General features: G+C 35.1%; 1 protein-coding gene and 1 long non-coding RNA gene across 2 annotated transcripts; both read right to left on the bottom strand.

Annotated features, from left to right (window-relative positions):
- Positions 1–10,872: 10,872 nt before the first annotated feature.
- LOC113110109 (uncharacterized) lies at positions 10,873–12,921 on the bottom strand. The gene is made up of 4 exons (XR_003293063.1): positions 12,875–12,921; positions 11,757–12,209; positions 11,486–11,618; positions 10,873–11,129 (listed from the first exon to the last, which is right to left on the bottom strand). It is a non-coding gene; the product is annotated as an uncharacterized LOC113110109 (long non-coding RNA).
- Positions 12,922–14,812: 1,891 nt separating this feature from the next.
- LOC113110097 (C3a anaphylatoxin chemotactic receptor-like) lies at positions 14,813–17,735 on the bottom strand. Its single transcript, XM_026274111.1, has 2 exons — positions 17,303–17,735; positions 14,813–16,319 (listed from the first exon to the last, which is right to left on the bottom strand). Exon 2 carries the CDS (start codon positions 16,209–16,211, stop codon positions 15,300–15,302), a length of 912 nt encoding a protein of 303 aa, XP_026129896.1. The 5' UTR covers positions 16,212–16,319; positions 17,303–17,735; the 3' UTR covers positions 14,813–15,299.
- Positions 17,736–17,992: the final 257 nt, after the last annotated feature.

Below are 17,992 nucleotides of genomic sequence, written 5' to 3'. Positions count from 1 at the left end.
TTGAGAAATTGCTAAAGTGCAATGAACAACATGCCCAAAATATAAGCTATTGAGGAACACATACTTATGCTCTACAACTTGTGCTTCAACTTGTCTGCCAGTGCAACAACAAGATGCATAATATTTGTAAACACAAACATCATACAACCCTGTCTAATAAAAGTCACACAAACATTCAGGGATGCAAACACATGTATGGTCAAAAAAGAGAGAGTTATCGAAGCCCTCACCCCACAGCAAATATCACAATTTTATATTTATATATGGATGTCAAGAGCTAAGAAGTGAATGTATTTATATAGCCTACACTACACACAAATAATATACAATTAAATTATGCTCATTTTAAATATATTGTGTAGGCTAGGTATAAAAATATAGGCTTTTAATAATCTTTCAGTGCGCAAAACCATGATAATATTAAACGCTTCAAAACAGAGCGCACAAAGCGCGTATGCACATTGCGGGTGCAAAATGATGTGCTCAAAGCAACATGGAGTCACAGTGTGCTGTGCTGCTGAAGTGTGCATTTAAAAGTACGTGCAGCCCCGCCTTGATCTGCAGGCTGCAGCCGGGTGTTTCTCCAAAACAGGCAGAAATGATATGCATTGTGAACGTCAGACTTATAATCATTTTCGTCTCGTCTCGTCTTGTCAACGAAAACTCGAAAACGTCTCGTCATGTTTTAGTCACATTAGAGCCATTTTTAGCAATTCATCGTCGCTTTACCGTCATAAAAAAAGTGCGTTGACGAAATCATTTCATTGTCTTCATCATTGACGAAAACAACATTGAAACGAAGTGATAACATAGATTTCATTTTTAAACAGAATAAAAAAATTATATATATATATATATATATTAGTGGTGGGCCATTATCGGCGTTAACATGCTGCTTTAACTTGAGACTCTTATCGGGCGATAAAACAAATATTGCTGAACAGAGCTGCTGGTTACACGCGCGCTGTGTTTTAACATATGCAAACTGATCCATGATCCCTGGTATGCGATAAATAGGCCCAACACCATAGTAGGAGAAACATGCCCATATCATGATGCTTGCACCTCCATGCTTCACTGTCTTCACTGTGTACTGTGGCTTGAATTCAGAGTTTGGGGGTCGTCTCACAAACTGCCTGTGGCCCTTGGACCCAAAAAGAACAATTTTACTCTCATCAGTCCACAAAATGTTCCTCCATTTCTCTTTAGGCCAGTTGATGTGTTCTTTGGCAAATTGTAACCTCTTCTGCACATGCCTTTTTTTTAACAGAGGGACTTTGCGGGGGATTCTTGAAAATAGATTAGCTTCACACAGACGTCTTCTAACTGTCACAGTACTTACAGGTAACTCCAGACTGTCTTTGATCATCCTGGAGGTGATCATTGGCTGAGCCTTTGCCATTCTGGTTATTCTTCTATCCATTTTGATGGTTGTCTTCCGTTTTCTTCCACGTCTCTCTGGTTTTGCTCTCCATTTTAAGGCATTGGAGATCATTTTAGCTGAACAGCCTATCATTTTTTGCACCTCTTTATAGGTTTTCCCCTCTCTAATCAACTTTTTAATCAAAGTACGCTGTTCTTCTGAACAATGTCTTGAACGACCCATTTTCCTCAGCTTTCAAATGCATGTTCAACAAGTGTTGGCTTCATCCTTAAATAGGGGCCACCTGATTCACACCTGTTTCTTCACAAAATTGATGACCTCAGTGATTGAATGCCACACTGCTATTTTTTTGAACACACCCCTTTCAACTAATTCAACTAATTGCCCAATTGCACAGCCTTAAGAGCGTGCATATCATGAATGCTGGGTCTCATTTGTTTTCTGAGAATCTACTGAACCTACTGGTAACTTGTTTGCCACGTAGCAATAAAAAAATATACGAAAAACCTTGATTATTCTGGTTAGTCACATTGTACTGCTATTATTTTGAACGATACTGTATATATATATATATATATATATATATATATATATATGTATATGTATATGTATATATATATATATATATTAGTGCTGTCAAAATTAGCGCGTTAACGCATTTGATTAATTTGAAATATTTAACGCGTTAAAAAAAAATAACGCAATTAACACGGTTGCAGTTTTTTTTATTTCCGGTTGTGGCCTATGTGTGTTCAACGTGCAAAGAAATATGGATAAGACCAAGGAAGGACTTTTAGACGGAAAGTTTCAGTATAAAACTCTGCCGGATTACTCTTCAGTCTGCCACAAGAAACATTACTCTTCATTTAGTCTGCCACAAGAAACAGCAACATTAATATCATGAACTCAAATGTCATTGTTTAAAAATGACACCCATCTGGGTGGGATGAATTAGGAAGCTTGCATTGTGAAGGGCGCTCTGAAAATCAGCAGTGCAGGTAAAATATTAAAACCTCTATTAAAACAGATGTCCAAATGTGCGTACCGGTACGCTACAAGCACGTTCTGGGCGCACAGAGAGGTGGCGGTACGCTCAAGAGCTATATTTGGAAGTGGCGGTACTGAGTACTGGTGCGTACTGGCCCACTTAAAGCACTGGCAATGACTATACTTTGCAGCCCACTTAGAATTCAACATGGAAATCATTTTTGTTTTTTATTGACATTGATTGTTTTGAAATTCAAATGGTACTTACATGCCTGTGTTTTTATTTCTGTAATAAATATGGCTTTCAAGCCAACAGTTAATTTGGAGGATATTGATGGTTTATTGCAGGTATGTTGTTTACATGAGAAAATCTGTGTTACAAGTTAAACAAAAATTCCATTAAACAATCATATTTTGAATTTAAATAGTTTCTTTGTCTTGAGTTTACATTAATTATTTACATTTTACATTTACATATCCAAAAAGTTTCAGTCTTTTAATTGTGATTAATCGCGATTAATCGCGATTAATTTTAAAAAATTGTGCGATTAATTAGTTAATTTTTTTTAATCGATTGACAGCACTAATATATATATATATATATATATATATATATATATATATATATATATATATAAGACAATTATTTACATCAGCAACTAACCAAGCCAATGAAGAGATAAATAATTTTATGTTATCTGAAATTAATAAAATCAAACAGGCATTCATTAATGTTAAGAAAATACTATCTGAACACGATGACTAAATCTAACGGAGTAATAAAAAATCATTTACAAATCAACAATAAAAAAAATACTTTAACAATTGTATTCTGAATTCTATATGCATTGTAAAAAAAAATCTTGCTATACTCTCTTTCTTAGTGATTTGGTCGCTTGAATATGCAAAAGGTTATGGATCAAATTTATCTACACAAGAGTGTGGAAACTTTAACATGCTCAAACTTAAACGAGTGTGCAGCTTTCAGTGGAACCGTTTGATTTGTTTTGGTTGTAATAGTTTTAAGTGTAAAACAGCTAGACTTCATTTTTGTGTTGATGCTTCATGTGATCACACTTTTTGGACAGACACAAAGTTGCACTAAAATAAATATCTCAAAGGGAAAAACGGTAACTTAATTTCTTAATTTTCATTTATTCCTGTTATGATGACAGCTCACAAAGAGATGTCTTCACCTAAACACTTACAGTCCAACAAACTAATTGTGAACGGACGTCCAAAATCTTGATATGGCTAAATCTTGAGGTGTAAGAAAAATTTCATTTACAAAACATTGTGATTCTTAGATGTGAAACACCCTTGACATAATCTGTTGGTATGCAAAAATAGTCATAAATGTTTTAGCACAGCTATTTACACAAATAGTATGAGAACTGTATATTGTGTCACTTGCATAGAATCTCATTACCAGTTTATCAGAGTCAAAAGGAAATGATGATAGTTGAAACATCCTTAGCTTGTACATTTCTTTCAATTTGAAAATCACAGCTGCTGGTGCTTTAATTTTTTTAGTAAACCATTTAACATTACATGATGCCTACAAAATAGTCAAATAGTCAAAGTCTATGTTTTCTGTTCTAGGTAAGAACATTTACACCACGTGTTATAGGCCGGGTAAATAATTAGAAAATAGTATTTCTGTCGAATGAGAAAAGTTCAGTCATACATTTAAGATGTAGAAATGATGTGTTTGTCAAACACATCCAAAGAGTTTTGTACTCGTGTGAGAAAAGCACTTGTGTGCATAAATGATCCAAAGAAACAATGCTGGTCATTAGGTTATTTAAAAAAAAAAATAAGACAATAGACAGTGTGCCTTGCTTTAGTGACACACAATGTGTTTAAACGTTTAAAATTGTAAGTGTAGTTATTTTACTGACTTTAAGCAAAATGTATATTTGTTCATTTACAGTACACATACTATCTACAGATTAGATTATTAAATGAAAACATTTCTTACATAACAACACAAAGTAAAACAACAAATACAATTTTGCTCATAATTCACATTTAGTTTACTCAGTTTTACTGTGTGTGTGTGTGTGTGTGGTTCAGGTATACCCTCTGTTATGGGGAACAATGACGGCAATATCCAAAATCCTTGGGGATTATTTTTGTCCCCATGAGGAAACAAGTTTATAAATCATACAGAATGAAGTGTTTTTGAAAATCTTACAATGAACTACATTTTCTGTAAGGGGTAGGTTTATGTGTAAGGTTGGTGTATTGTGATGCAAAATACAATTTGTACAGTATAAAAAACCATTACGTCTACGGCATGTCCAATAGAACATGGAAACCCAGTGTGTGTGTGTGTGTGTGTGTGTGTGTGTGTGTTTTAAAGTTGGTTTTAAAATTAACATGAGATTTCAACTCCTTTTACACATCACATATTATGGATAGTATTTTCTTAACATTAATGAATGCCTGTTTGATTTTATTAATTTCAGATAACATAAAATTATTTATCTCTTCACTGGCTTGGTTAGTTGCTGATGTAAATAATTGTCTCTCTCACTCTCATCTCTCTCTCTTTGACTTGTCATAGAAGTCATAAAACCTAGTGTCCCACATAAAAGAACACATTGATGTTTCTAAGATGTTAAGTCGGTACTTCCTTTTTTCCTGTTGCATTTCCTAAAATAAAAATAAAACTCTCACCTGGAAAGACTCCAGACATTCTCCTCCTTTTCAGAGGTGGATGTAGACGGGGAGCATGTGGCCTGTAGGTGTCTAGGTATCAACATATACCATCAGAGGTGTCAAGTAACGAAGTACAAATACTTCGTTACTGTACTTAAGTAGAAATTTGGGGTATCAATACTTTACTTGAGTAATTATTTTTCAGCCGACTTTTTACTTCTACTCCTTACATTTTCACGCAATTATCTGTACTTTCTACTCCTTACATTTTAAAAATAGCTTCGTTACTGCTATTTTATTTCGGCTTGTTTTCATTCTGGCTTGTCATAATTGAGAAAAAAAAAATATCCAGATAAATCGCGCCATCCGGATGGAGTGAATTTGATTGTGGTTGGATGAGAAGTATAAACATATACCATTCCGACACCCACCCTATTGGTCTGTAGGCGATCCATCCATCGCACCTGCACATGACACAAATCACATCACACTCCAGCAAGGACATAGCCGGTTTTGGGTTCGTTTATCAAAAATTATATTTCTTAAAAGTAGGGTGGAACTGGCTTCCGATCGCCTCAGAGTCAGTCCCCTTAAATTTCATATGAATCCGGCGTCAGACCGCGGTCTCCTCTCTGTCTTTCAGCGCGCTCTGCAATCCGAGCTCAGTGATCAGCCGTGAAACAGTGATTCAATGCGAGCTCAAACAGACACAGAGGACACAAGGTGTGTGTTTCTCGATAGATTGTTAGAATATCTGTATCCGTGCAGTTCTTTGTCATAAATACAGTTTACAAAAGGTCACGAGTGAGCAGTCGGTTTCTCATGATGAGAATCTCATCTAGTACTATAAAGTTTTCGCTTGTCACCGCGCGCTCATCACAGCCGTTTCCTCCAGCGAAAATCTAGCCCTTAACACATATGAACGAACGCATACTTTAATTACTCTTATTTAAATATACTTAATACACTACTGTGCAAAAGTCTTAGGCACGTTAGTATTTTCACTTAAAAGAATGGTGTTCGTCATGATGGTGTGTCAGTATAAAATATCAGTTTATATTTCCTAACATCCATTTTGCCGTCGTCAAACTGCTTGTGCATTTAAAATCGCACTAGATTATTATTAAAATTAATGGCAAACTGATTTTTCCTAAGGACACACTACAGCAAAATATATAAATAACTGACTTAAAACACTCTTTTTGGGGTTAAAATACTATATTTTCTTTTCCATAAAACTTTTGCACAGTACTGTATTTTAAAAACGACATTGTTGCTACTTTATAAAGAATGAGCATACAGTAATTCACAGGACTGATTAAAGACAGTGACAGACAGCACTCATCTTAACTAAATATCAGAGTGAGTGACAGAGATACAGTAGAAACATTATGTGTGCTTTTGTATTAAATAATGACCCAGATTGTGAAATACATTTATTAGCCTTATTAAGGGAAGCACAACTTGGGAAATGAGAGCATCCAAGGTGAAAGCTATGGATTTATTTTAAATATTTATAATATTCTCTAATGTTATCCATAGTTTTTTTAGGTTTTTTTTTTTTTTAAGTATCGTTTAAGGCACCGTTTAGGCGCCGGTACCGTTTTAAAAGTATCAAAAAAGGCACTGGACCCTTCTTAAAAGTTATTATTTCTCACTGGCTCATTTACCAAATGGGGGCTTTCTCTTCATCCTCCACAAATTAAGCTACTGTACGTAGTTCGGTGGCGAGACGTTTTAATAAATTATCGTTTGCGAATGACGACGCGATTGACAATTTTGTGATAACTAGGCTTTACCAACTTTGTAACCCCGAACACTGGACATAGCAGACATATGTACCGAATACAGGAAGCTATCGATCAAGAAGGTATCAGGATTATGAGTTATTTTTAGTTTTTGATTAACAATGTGGATTAATCATTAATTTTGACAGCACTATAATATTTATTGTATATAGACAACCATACAAGGGTAATTGTTACTAAGCCTGCACCAATGTTCTTGTCCATTGCCCTCGCAGATTCATGCAGCTAAGCTTGGATGTACATTTACATTCCATTAAAAGTTATTGATGACATGCCTCTGAAGTTTGACTTTTTACCATAACAATAGTTATTGGCAACTAGTAATCATATCTCTAGCTCTTTAATGTATTTGCATTGTACTAAAATGCGTTCATTTTCAGTGGGCATATATGCGGCTGAAAAAAGGTAGCCTAGCCCTAGTGCATCACAAATATTTCAACATGAACATTTTAATATAACATTATAGTCATTATGGCCTTTAGAAAAAATTTTTTTTTTTTTGAGAGGTGGGGTAGTGCACAATAGGCCCCTCTGGCACGGCCCAAGCTTTTGTTCTTAATGGCATTTTTTCTTACATTACTTTTACTTTTATACTTTAAGTAGTTTTTTAAACCAGTACTTTTACACTTTTACTTGAGTAACAAGCTTGAGTTGATACTTCAACTTCTACAAAAGTATTTTTAAACCCTAGTATCTATACTTCTACTTGAGTAATGAATGCCAATACTTTTGACACCACTGGTAGTATTATAATAGAAGTAATAGTATAAATGTATAAACCTGGTGCGGGTACAAAACCAGTGTTACTGTAAGTGTTTGTTTTCCAGGCGGATGGAGATATGATTGTCACATTGGATGCAAACTTTGGCCTTGTGAGGAATCAAAGCTCTGGGACAAGTGCGGTTGATCCATTACACAGAACCCGCGTGTTTGTTGATGAAAAGGATGTAGAGGAATACCTGCTATCACATCTTGACAGCTCAAAGCCTCAAGAGGTTAATCATTGTTGCAGAATTTCATGGCCTGTGTCCATGAAATATTAATTAAACTTGTGAAAAAAGATCACTATTCCTCTCATAAATATATGTTTTCCTTAAATCTTTAGGACTGCAGTAAGCTGCTCTCATTCAAGGTATCCAACAGATATATAATATAATATAATATAATTTAATTACTTTACTGCGTTACTTGTGCAGACATGTTGTTTTACTAGGTCTGATCTATTTTAAAGCTTAGGCCCTGTATTTTAGCATACATATCCCCACTAGTCTGTCTGTATGAGTACAAAATTAAAAAATAAACTGTCTATAATTGTTACTGTACAAGCACAGTAAAATATTTCTATAAAAAATATTGCACTACTGTTATTTTGCATAGAATACATTGTTCAACAATATTTTTGCACACTCATCCAACTGCATTTATTACCACTGTTCTCACGTTCCTGCTGTTCATAACATATATATAATCCTTCATTGCTCTGTTCATAATGTACATACAATCCCTACATTGCATTCATATTTATATTCTGTATATACTCCGATCAATATTGTATATAGCAACTCCACTGTACTTTCTGTATATCATAGCTTTACTTACTCTGCACTTTTATGTATATAAAACACTGTATTCTTGCACTTCTGGTTAGATGCTAACTGCATTTCATAAGCTCTGTACTGTACTCTGCATAATGACAATAAAGTTGAATCTAATCTAATCTAAAAAAAAAATGTGTTTACCATAATGTAATATGTTATTTACTGTAATGTACAAATGTGGTCAATGTGTGGGAGGTGTTTTGTTTTTTGTGAGCTCACCATCAAAATCCCCTTCGACTGAGTTGAAATGACAATACATTATTGGATCTTGAATCCTCTGAAGCAACTATGAGTTTGTAAAAAAATAAAATAAAAAGGGAACATAGTATTGACTCTACGAGTTACAGCCATGTTTTTGGCCATGGTGCTCTGCACTTATTCACAGCACATTTAAAGTCAATGAAAAGTAATTTACTTAATAAATAACATACAATGAATTTACAGACAAAATCCGTATGTGACAGTGTGCCACATACAGTAGGTTCCTACATAACTGTTATTGGCTTGAAATTCTCCAGATCCAAGCCTATGTAATTTAACACATTTTTTCTCTTCTTCCCATTGGCTGTTTTCGTTTTATTTTCACATTCTTCTTTCATTGAATGTATATTACATTTAGGTTGTTCGTTGCCATGGTGGTTACGCTGCTATCGCTGAAACCACGTGGCTTGCATAACGTACTTCCGCCCAAAAGTATTTTATTCACAAGACACTTTTTTTTAAATGATGAATTCAACATTTGTCCACGAAAAAAACAACAACAAACACATAACTCAACGATACGATATGTTAATATAACTTTTGCACATTTCTCCTTCGATTCAGAGAAACACATTTTTGGTAGCAGAAGGTTGCGGAAGTGCATTGTGTTGTGGGCGGGGTTTGCGGGTTCTACGTTTCGGCTAAAAAGTCTTAAATAAACAAATATATTTAGATTTTCTTAACGTAAATCATCTAGATGCAGTGTAATTAATAGATTGGTTGTACTAGATATTTGATATATTCAGTAGATATATCTTTTTACAACCCTAATTTCCAACCCTAATTCGCAAACCAGATACTACAACTGCAGTGCTTGATTTGTATCAAGCTGCACTGAGTAGCTATAGGGAATTGTAGTTTTTAACAAAATTGTGTATTTCTTAGAATTGGATATTGCAAATAGTGAGTTGAGAGTACAGTGTGGAGTTAAATTTTAAATGGGTTCAAATTACTTTTAACCCGATTTGACAATATCCCAAGCTGTTGATTATAGTCACATCATAAATGAGGACAAGAGCTCTCTATAACAGTTAGTCCCATGTGTGTAGCCCTTTTTATTGCTTAATTACAAGCCTTCAAATATGCACCAAGGTGATGTTTCAAAGGTCAGTATTTCAAAACAGGAGCCATGTAGAATCTTCATACTTACATATGTTACTCTCTGGGTCAAGACCTTTCTAACAATGTATGTGGTTTAGCTCTTCGACAAAGTTTAAATTTTCTCATTTCACATGCACAAGCCATCTCAGGTGTAGTTTCACATAGCTATTTGAAGGCTCAATAGCCATAGCCTATATAAAAAGAAGCTATTTGCTTGTTTGTTTGTTTCTGACTTTGTAAACAGATTTATGAACCCACAACATGACAAATATCCTGTCCGCACACACACACACACACACACACACACACAGAGAGACTCATTTTGCATTTCTGTTTGGTACACACATGGCTTATATATATATGCTATCTAATTATGGGATGGTTCACCCAAAAATGAAAATTCTGTCATCATTTACTCACCCTCATGTCATTCCAAACCTGTATGAGTTGCTTTCTTATGTTGAACATAAAATAAGATAATTTGAAGATTGCTGGTAATGGCTGGTAAAAGTTAAAGTTTTTACAAGGTTTCTGAGCAGAAGATCATTAAATGTTTTCTCTGTCCATGTTACCAAAACTCATGTGTCATTTAAAAAGCATGTTTGAAAGCATGTCAATTAATTTCTTTGCATTCATCTAGAGGCAATGTAATTAATAGTTTGGCTCGACTAGATATTTTATATGTTCAGTAAATATATAATTTTACAACCCTAATTTGCAAACCAGATAAACTAAACAGATTTTAAATGTATAATTAATTATATATAATAAATATAATTGACCGACAGCACTTTGAATTGAAATGTAGTCTACCAACCGCAGACAACTGCAAACAAAAGTGGAACACACCAGTCCTCCCTCACATAAACTGACAATAAACTTTATTTATCTGAATCCAAGGAGAAACAATTGATATCCTTAACACAGATAAAATGATACCCTTCACATTTTCTCTTAAATGTTTATCATTAAAATAAAACCATAACAGTAATTGTGAAGAATATGCTTCATATATATATATATATATATATATAAACATGTAGACTCAATTCAGTACAATATAACTTTATTGGTCCCCACATAAGTCCTATATAAAGGAGAACACATTGATGGTGCCAACAAACAACAATAAATAAAAATTGGGGTGAATGAAAATAACAAATGAATCCTGTTTCCAAACCTCTAACTTCAGCTTCTTTAAGTGCATTGTAATTCGGGCATCCCTCACCTCAGGGTTTAGGTCCTGTGCCTACCCATGTGCCCTCAGTGCTGCTGCCTCTTGAATGTATTTTTGCTTTGCATCTTCCTTAATATCATTCATTGTGCCTGAAGAAAAAATAGATGCACAGAAAACTTAACGCATTAGTCAGCATCTCCTTTTTAAAGTAAATTCATACAACGACAATCAGTACTTGGGTTGTGAAAACCATTTATCTGTAACAACTCTGTAAAAACAAGATAACGTGTAAAGTAGATGACCTGATGATTCTTTTCAATACACTCAGCATTCTTAAGCTGATGAATGCAATTTGCGTGAGTGAAGTACTTCCCAAATACAATCATGAAAATCTGTTTCATGACGCTTCATGACCCTCATAAACCTTGTCAAAAAGGCCATCATGTATGGAAAGAAACAATTTAGTATAAAAAAATAAAAACAGTCTTTAAATTTTGTTTCTCACCTTTGTTTTTGAATATGTCCCTATAAAAAAGATTGTAAGGCGACAGCTCTCTAATGTGAACTTTGGCCTTTGATGACCGGGGCTCAGACGAAGCATTAGTCATTTGTGATCTTTTGTAATTACCTATCCAGTTCTGAAAAACAAAAAAATAGCAAAAGGGTATTACACCAATTAAACCGAATGTTAACAAAACACATCATTTATACAAGCAGTGCAGCAGAATGATTTATTTATTTGACATGATGTTTGTTAGTGTGGCACAAAAGTAAACCTTATTTCTACGACACTGGTGTCCAAACCAGTAGCTGATGCAGCTCTTGGTAATAATTCTGAACCAACTCGTGTCATTCCATCCTCAAAACATGATTTCAGGGATTCCTTTTGATTCCCATTAATGGGAGTTCTCTCTTGTTGAATAACAACAAAGAAAGAAATAGATAGTCAGTAATAAATCAGTAATAAAAAAAGACAGTGTTGCAGATCACACCATCGTTCTCAGACACTCTTGCCTAATGCTTCTAGATCAGTAACTGTACGGCTTACCTCTCTCGGCCATCTTCAACCTAAAACACAGACAGAGAGAAACTTGCACAAGACAGATTTGTGAACAATAAATTCTAAACAGCCCAAAACCAAATTTTGGATAGTTGAACAAAGACATAGAGCATGGAAGTAATAAAACAAACTTGCCACAGAAGTCCTTGCAACCAGCTGGAAATGTATGCTGTAAAGGGAGACAAAAAAGTTAGGTAAAAAGACATTAATGTAACACAGGCAGAGAGACAGCTAATCAGAAAGACAGACCTTTGGGTTTTATTTTTCAAGTTCAAGTTCAAGATAGATAGATAGATAGATAGATAGATGATAGCTAAATATATATATATAGATAAATTATATAAATATATACACAGCTAGCAAGCTTTAGAGAGTGAGAGAGAAAGAGAGAGACAGACAGATAGACACAGACAGACAACTAAATATATATATAGATAAATTATATAAATATATACACAGCTAGCTAGCTAGCACAGACAGACAGACAGATCCAAAGATCGATATGGGTTACATTAAGCCTATGATCTGGCTTCAGTGAGGAGTTATCGAGCATACACAATAGCAAAAGTCATTTTGACAGTTTAACTAGAAACTTAATTCCCCCATTAGCTTCAGGCGTAAATACACACTCATATTAGCAACGTTAATGCTCACATAAAGCATGCAACGTTAACATAACGACACGCTAATAACGTAATATTGTCTAGCGATATCGTTTGCCGACACATCGCAATACGGTTATCTCATGTCAACAATCATGACACGCAATACGAGTGAATGTATTGTTTTCCGTTACAGTTTAAATGCTGAGTTTTATCATTTTAATAGTCTTACCTGAAAATATTAAGCAGGAAATATCGCAACGTTGCCGCATTCGTCCAGTAGACTTCCGATTACCGGTGAGCAGGAATTCTGGGATTGGATCTGGAGTCTTCTCTTGTATATTTGTGGGTGATCAACCATTTGGATGGATGATCACGGCCTTCTGAGCCTACTAGTAGGTGCAGGAGGCCCCTCCTGGCCCATAGCTATGGGCTGATAACCGCTGATAACGCCCCATTCAATCGAGTGATAACGTTCGAATCGGGTGGTGGACCACGGAAGATGAGTGTCATTGACTTGCGTTAGAGTTATCCGTGATCTCAGCACAGACTCACTCCGTGCTCCTATCACAGATTTTAGTTCTGACTATAGCCAAAATGTGTGTAAAACGCCATCAAACTGGATTGTATGATGACAGGACGAGAAAAAATGCCAAGTTAATTACTTGCCATTGCAACAGAGTCGACGAAAAGCTTATAAATTCCTAAACAAGTGAGTGAGGTCAGGTTGTGGAGGTCCGTGCCATCACGGGACTTTCTAACTGAAACAAACTGAAATTTTTATGATGACAGGACAATGCAATAACTACAACAGCTGTCTGGTTAACGTAATTATGGCATTTGATGTTGGAAGAAACAAACACTTCAAATGTTGCGTTTCCAAATGAGAAAGCACGTCCGTTCAGCGAGTTCTGTACTCCGTCATTGAAACGGGTATCCGTGTGTGGACCACGGAAGGTCAGTGTCATTGACTTGCGTTGGAGAAATATCCGTGGCCGCGGCACGGAATTTGGGGCAATTCCGTGATGGCTTCACGGGTTTTGAGTTAAGGGACCGTGGACATTTCACGGAATTCTGTGAGACCCGGTTGGATCGAGAGCATGAGAGAGCAACAAATAAGAAGAACTCAGAGGGTTCAAGAGATTTTGAAAGTTTAGACGGCTTGAATGATTTTAAACCAAAAGCACTTCTCTAATGGATTTCCTAAGAATGCCTGACATTATATATCAGTATGAAAGTCTAGTTCTTTAACTTGAGTTATAGAGTTTTTTGATGCAGCCTTTGGGACAGAAAGACGCTGTTACAGACATACAACATTAAACTCAATCTGATCCTGCATTCAAGCATCTGTCTTTCAGATAAGACTCATTGGGTTACATAGAATAAAGTCTTGTTTTAAATTAAAGTTTAATATCACATATTTACTGGGCTTTTAATGATTTATGCTTTTTCTGAGAAAGACACTATTCACAATTAGTCATGGTTGCTCACTTGCTGTTAAACTCTGTTTTACGACATGTCCCTCTTTAAGAATATCCTATTAATTTGCTATTTTGCCATCATATGAGACATAATGTGATAAATCATTTGCACCTCATGGGTCAAACACATGTAGGTTCTCAGTATTTTAGACTTAGCAAACTCAAAATACAAATATGAATAAACTACTCTCACTATTTATACAACAAAAGACGTGCAGAATTAATACTGCTGAACACTGATCCAGAATCAGGTCACTTTTCAGGTCAAGTTTTATAAAGAAAACATTTTCACATTTATTTTATTTGATAATGCATTTGGCATGCAGACCTTTCAGTCTGTCATCTGTCATTTATTTGACCAGTTTCTCCAGAATAAAAAAGGAAAAAGAGGAACTTCATGTTAAGTTTCTTAGCAGTTGCTGGTTTTAGTAATTGCAGTTAAATGTGTGTCACACTGATGTAATGTTCATATACATTTACAGCAAAGTATTTGGAATCTTAAAATCTGTTATCTGTCATTTAATTTAACACATGTCTCCTTGTCACTTTCCTGTCGTGATGAAAAGGAGGAAGTTGTTTTGTTGCAGCCTCCAAACGTGTCCTCATTTTCAATAAAACCAAAAATTTAAATACAAGTGAATTGAAGGTTCAGTGAACATTACAATAATGATAACATTTTACATTTTGCATTTTATATTTAAATTCAATGTTTATACATCATACACTTTGCTTCTGAGTAATCAACTACATAACTCCATAACACTAAAGTAGAAAAACACCAAAATGACTAAATCACTGAGATAAGGCAGAGTAAAATAAAAGCTGTTTTTGATATATTCACAATTAAAAGCTTTAAATTATTTTTGTTCTTCATGAATTCAGCATAGAAACCAAATGCCATTATTGGTGAAATATTACAAGCTTTTTAGCGACCAAAAAGTGAATCAAGCACCAGTATTCAATCACTGTGATGTTAAGCTTTGACGATAGTTCACAAATCACCAATCACTGAAAATACATCAACAATACAGAGAGAAACACAGGAATAATGAATAAGAGTTAGATGACTTGCTGATTTCAAGTTGATGAATTAAAAATGAAATAATTAGAACAACATTAATAGAATAGTAATAAAAATAAACCAGAAATCTCTGAATAAATGTTCTGATATCTTCACTACACTGAGTGTGTGTGTTGTGGCTGTGTGGATTGTGATGCTTGTGTTCCCTCCTCAGAGAAAACTCTTTCAAAAACACGTCTTAGAGAAAGTTTAACATTGCTCTTAAAATCCTGCCCCATGAAAACATACAGAATGGGGTTCAGACAGCTGTTGAAATACGCCAAAGAGAAGGTCAACGGAAACACTGCCCAAGCCACAGAGGAACTGGATTTCTCTCCATAGATTTTTAACAAAACTACTATGTGATATGGCAGCCAGCACAGAAAAAAGGCCACGATTACAGCAGACATGATACGAAACGCTCGTCCAGAGTGAAATTGACTCCTGCCTAACTTGTGAGCGATGAATCCGTAACATGTTGTGATGCATATGAGAGGAACTAAAAAGCCAAACACAAATCTGATGATGCTAAAACTTCTATGCAAGTCAATCCTGCCAACATACATGCAGTATGTTTTGTTATCAAATGTGAAAGTATTAGTGAACATAAAAGGCACACAAAGAATTGAAGCCAGAATCCAAGCTGTTGCACAGGACAGTCGTGCGATGAACAAGCTGCGATGATTCTGAGCCCAAACCGGTGTGATCACCAGAGTAAACCGATCCAGACTAATAAAGCTCAGTGTGAAAACGCTGGCAAACATGGTGATGTACATAAAGAAGGGGAAAATCTTACACATTACGGATCCAAATGGCCAGTTGCCGATAGCCCTGTTGGTAATATGAAGAAGAGTGGAAAGGCAGCACAAGAGGTCAGCAATCGCTAGATTAAGAAACCCTGCTGTAGTAACAGTCCTCTTCATCTTCAATCCAGCAACATACACGACAAATGCATTTCCAGGAACACCGAGGATCAAGGTCAGGTAGAAGAAGACCAGAGAAATCTTGTTCACAGCATTGCTCATCATATTAAAACATTCTGGACAAAAAACTTCATACAAATTATTATATTCGTTATCAGTATATGTCTGGTTGATTCTGCTTGAGTTGCTGCTGTCCACAGTGCTCTGCTTGCCCTGTAAATATAATATATTATCAATTAGCAGATTATTTTATACAAAGTGACTTACAAACAATGTTCCCTCTGAGCTGTGCAGTCGTGACAGAAGAAATAATGTGACTGGTGCAAAAATGAATTGGAAAAGCCATTTAACTGAATTCTAGTAAATGCAAAATAATTGCAAACCACTATAGAGATGTGTTGCTATAGAGTTAGAACTGGCGAATACGGTTTACAGGTTTCATGGAAAGACAAGAGCTGCGCCAAATCAGTCACTGTAGAAAACTAAGTACTGGAAATAGCAGGTGATGTGCACAGAACAGTAACAAAACTCTAACACATTTACAGGTGTAGCAGTGTGCAAACTCTAATATACTTTTGTTTTAAATATTTATAAAAAATATATATTTCCAATAGTTTATAGGATTAATAAATAGTTGATCTCAAAAAGGGAATTCTGCTTCATATTTTCATATTAGCTATATATTAATTATATTATATTACATTATTATAAATAATTTAACTGTTCTGTGTACGTTTTATTATTATTATTATTATTATTATTATTATTATTATTTATTGGTGGCACTGAACTGTAAAAAGTGCTTTCTCAAAGATTTGTCAATCAAATATAAAAAGCACATTAACGTTTAAAGTTACGCACTTTATCTGTGTGTGTGCTGTACAGATATAAAGGTATAAAGAATGTTTTTGCTCAGGTTGCCAAAATATCTGACCAACAGAGAAATCTTTTGCCCAGCAAGAAAAAAAGGAGGAATAGAAGGAACATTGCTTACATGTGTGGAAAATAAGCGATTTGACAAAGGAACTCATTATTATTAACCAATTAAAATTATTTTTAAATAAACATTACTTGAGACATTTAATTTAAATCATTAACTATGCAGTCACTTGTATGTCAGTGATCATATGTTTATATAGTTTTAAATCACACTTGAGTTTTACAGATCAAATAATGCCTTACAAACTTGTACTCACCTCACCAGCTGATCTGTACTAACTAGTGGTATTTGCCACTTCTTATACTTAAAGCAATTTTAAATTAAAAGAACGTCAGATACTTTGATCTTTCGAGAAACAGCCAACACAATCATACACAGACACCCCCACAGAGTGAAGGTGCAGGAAACGCCTCTCTCATATATGCATCAGTTCCTTCTCATCCCCTTCCTTCCGCTTACCCATCCTCCCTTTACTTGGTTCACTTAGAATGTTCAGTAGTATTATGTTCTACATGGATGCAAGTTATAGTTACAGTCCAGGTTTACCATCATTTGAATTGTCTCAGGGTGAGTGGTACGATGGTCTCAATCTTACAGAAGTAGACTAAAAGATGATACAGTTATTTTTATAGTTTTCTACAAAGTCACTCCTCCCGACAAGCGCAGTTTGCTCCAAGTGGTATATATATATCCGGGATAAAGATTTTTTTTAAAAATTATCTTCAAACTACGCAGAATAATAATAAATAATAATTATTTCGACATTTATTCATACACTGAACCGAGAACCGTTTCTGTCAGACGCGTCTGATTCGAGAACCGAAGAGCTGATGATACTGCGCATGTGTGATTCAGCATGAAGCAGACCGACACACAGAGCGTCTGAACCGAACTGATTCTTTTGGTGATTGATTCTGAACTGATTCTGTGCTAGTGTTATAAGCGC

This window comes from Carassius auratus, chromosome 10 (assembly GCF_003368295.1).
Source record: "Carassius auratus strain Wakin chromosome 10, ASM336829v1, whole genome shotgun sequence".
NCBI classification, from domain to species: Eukaryota; Metazoa; Chordata; class Actinopteri; order Cypriniformes; family Cyprinidae; genus Carassius; species Carassius auratus.
The sequence above is the reverse complement of the archived record's forward strand: the minus strand, read 5'-3'. Positions and strand labels throughout refer to the sequence as shown.

What these genes read in the sequence shown, in the direction of transcription:
- LOC113110097 (XM_026274111.1), bottom strand. Translation starts at nt 16,211, where the DNA reads ATGATGAGCAATGCTGTGAACAAGATTTCTCTGGTCTTCTTCTACCTG.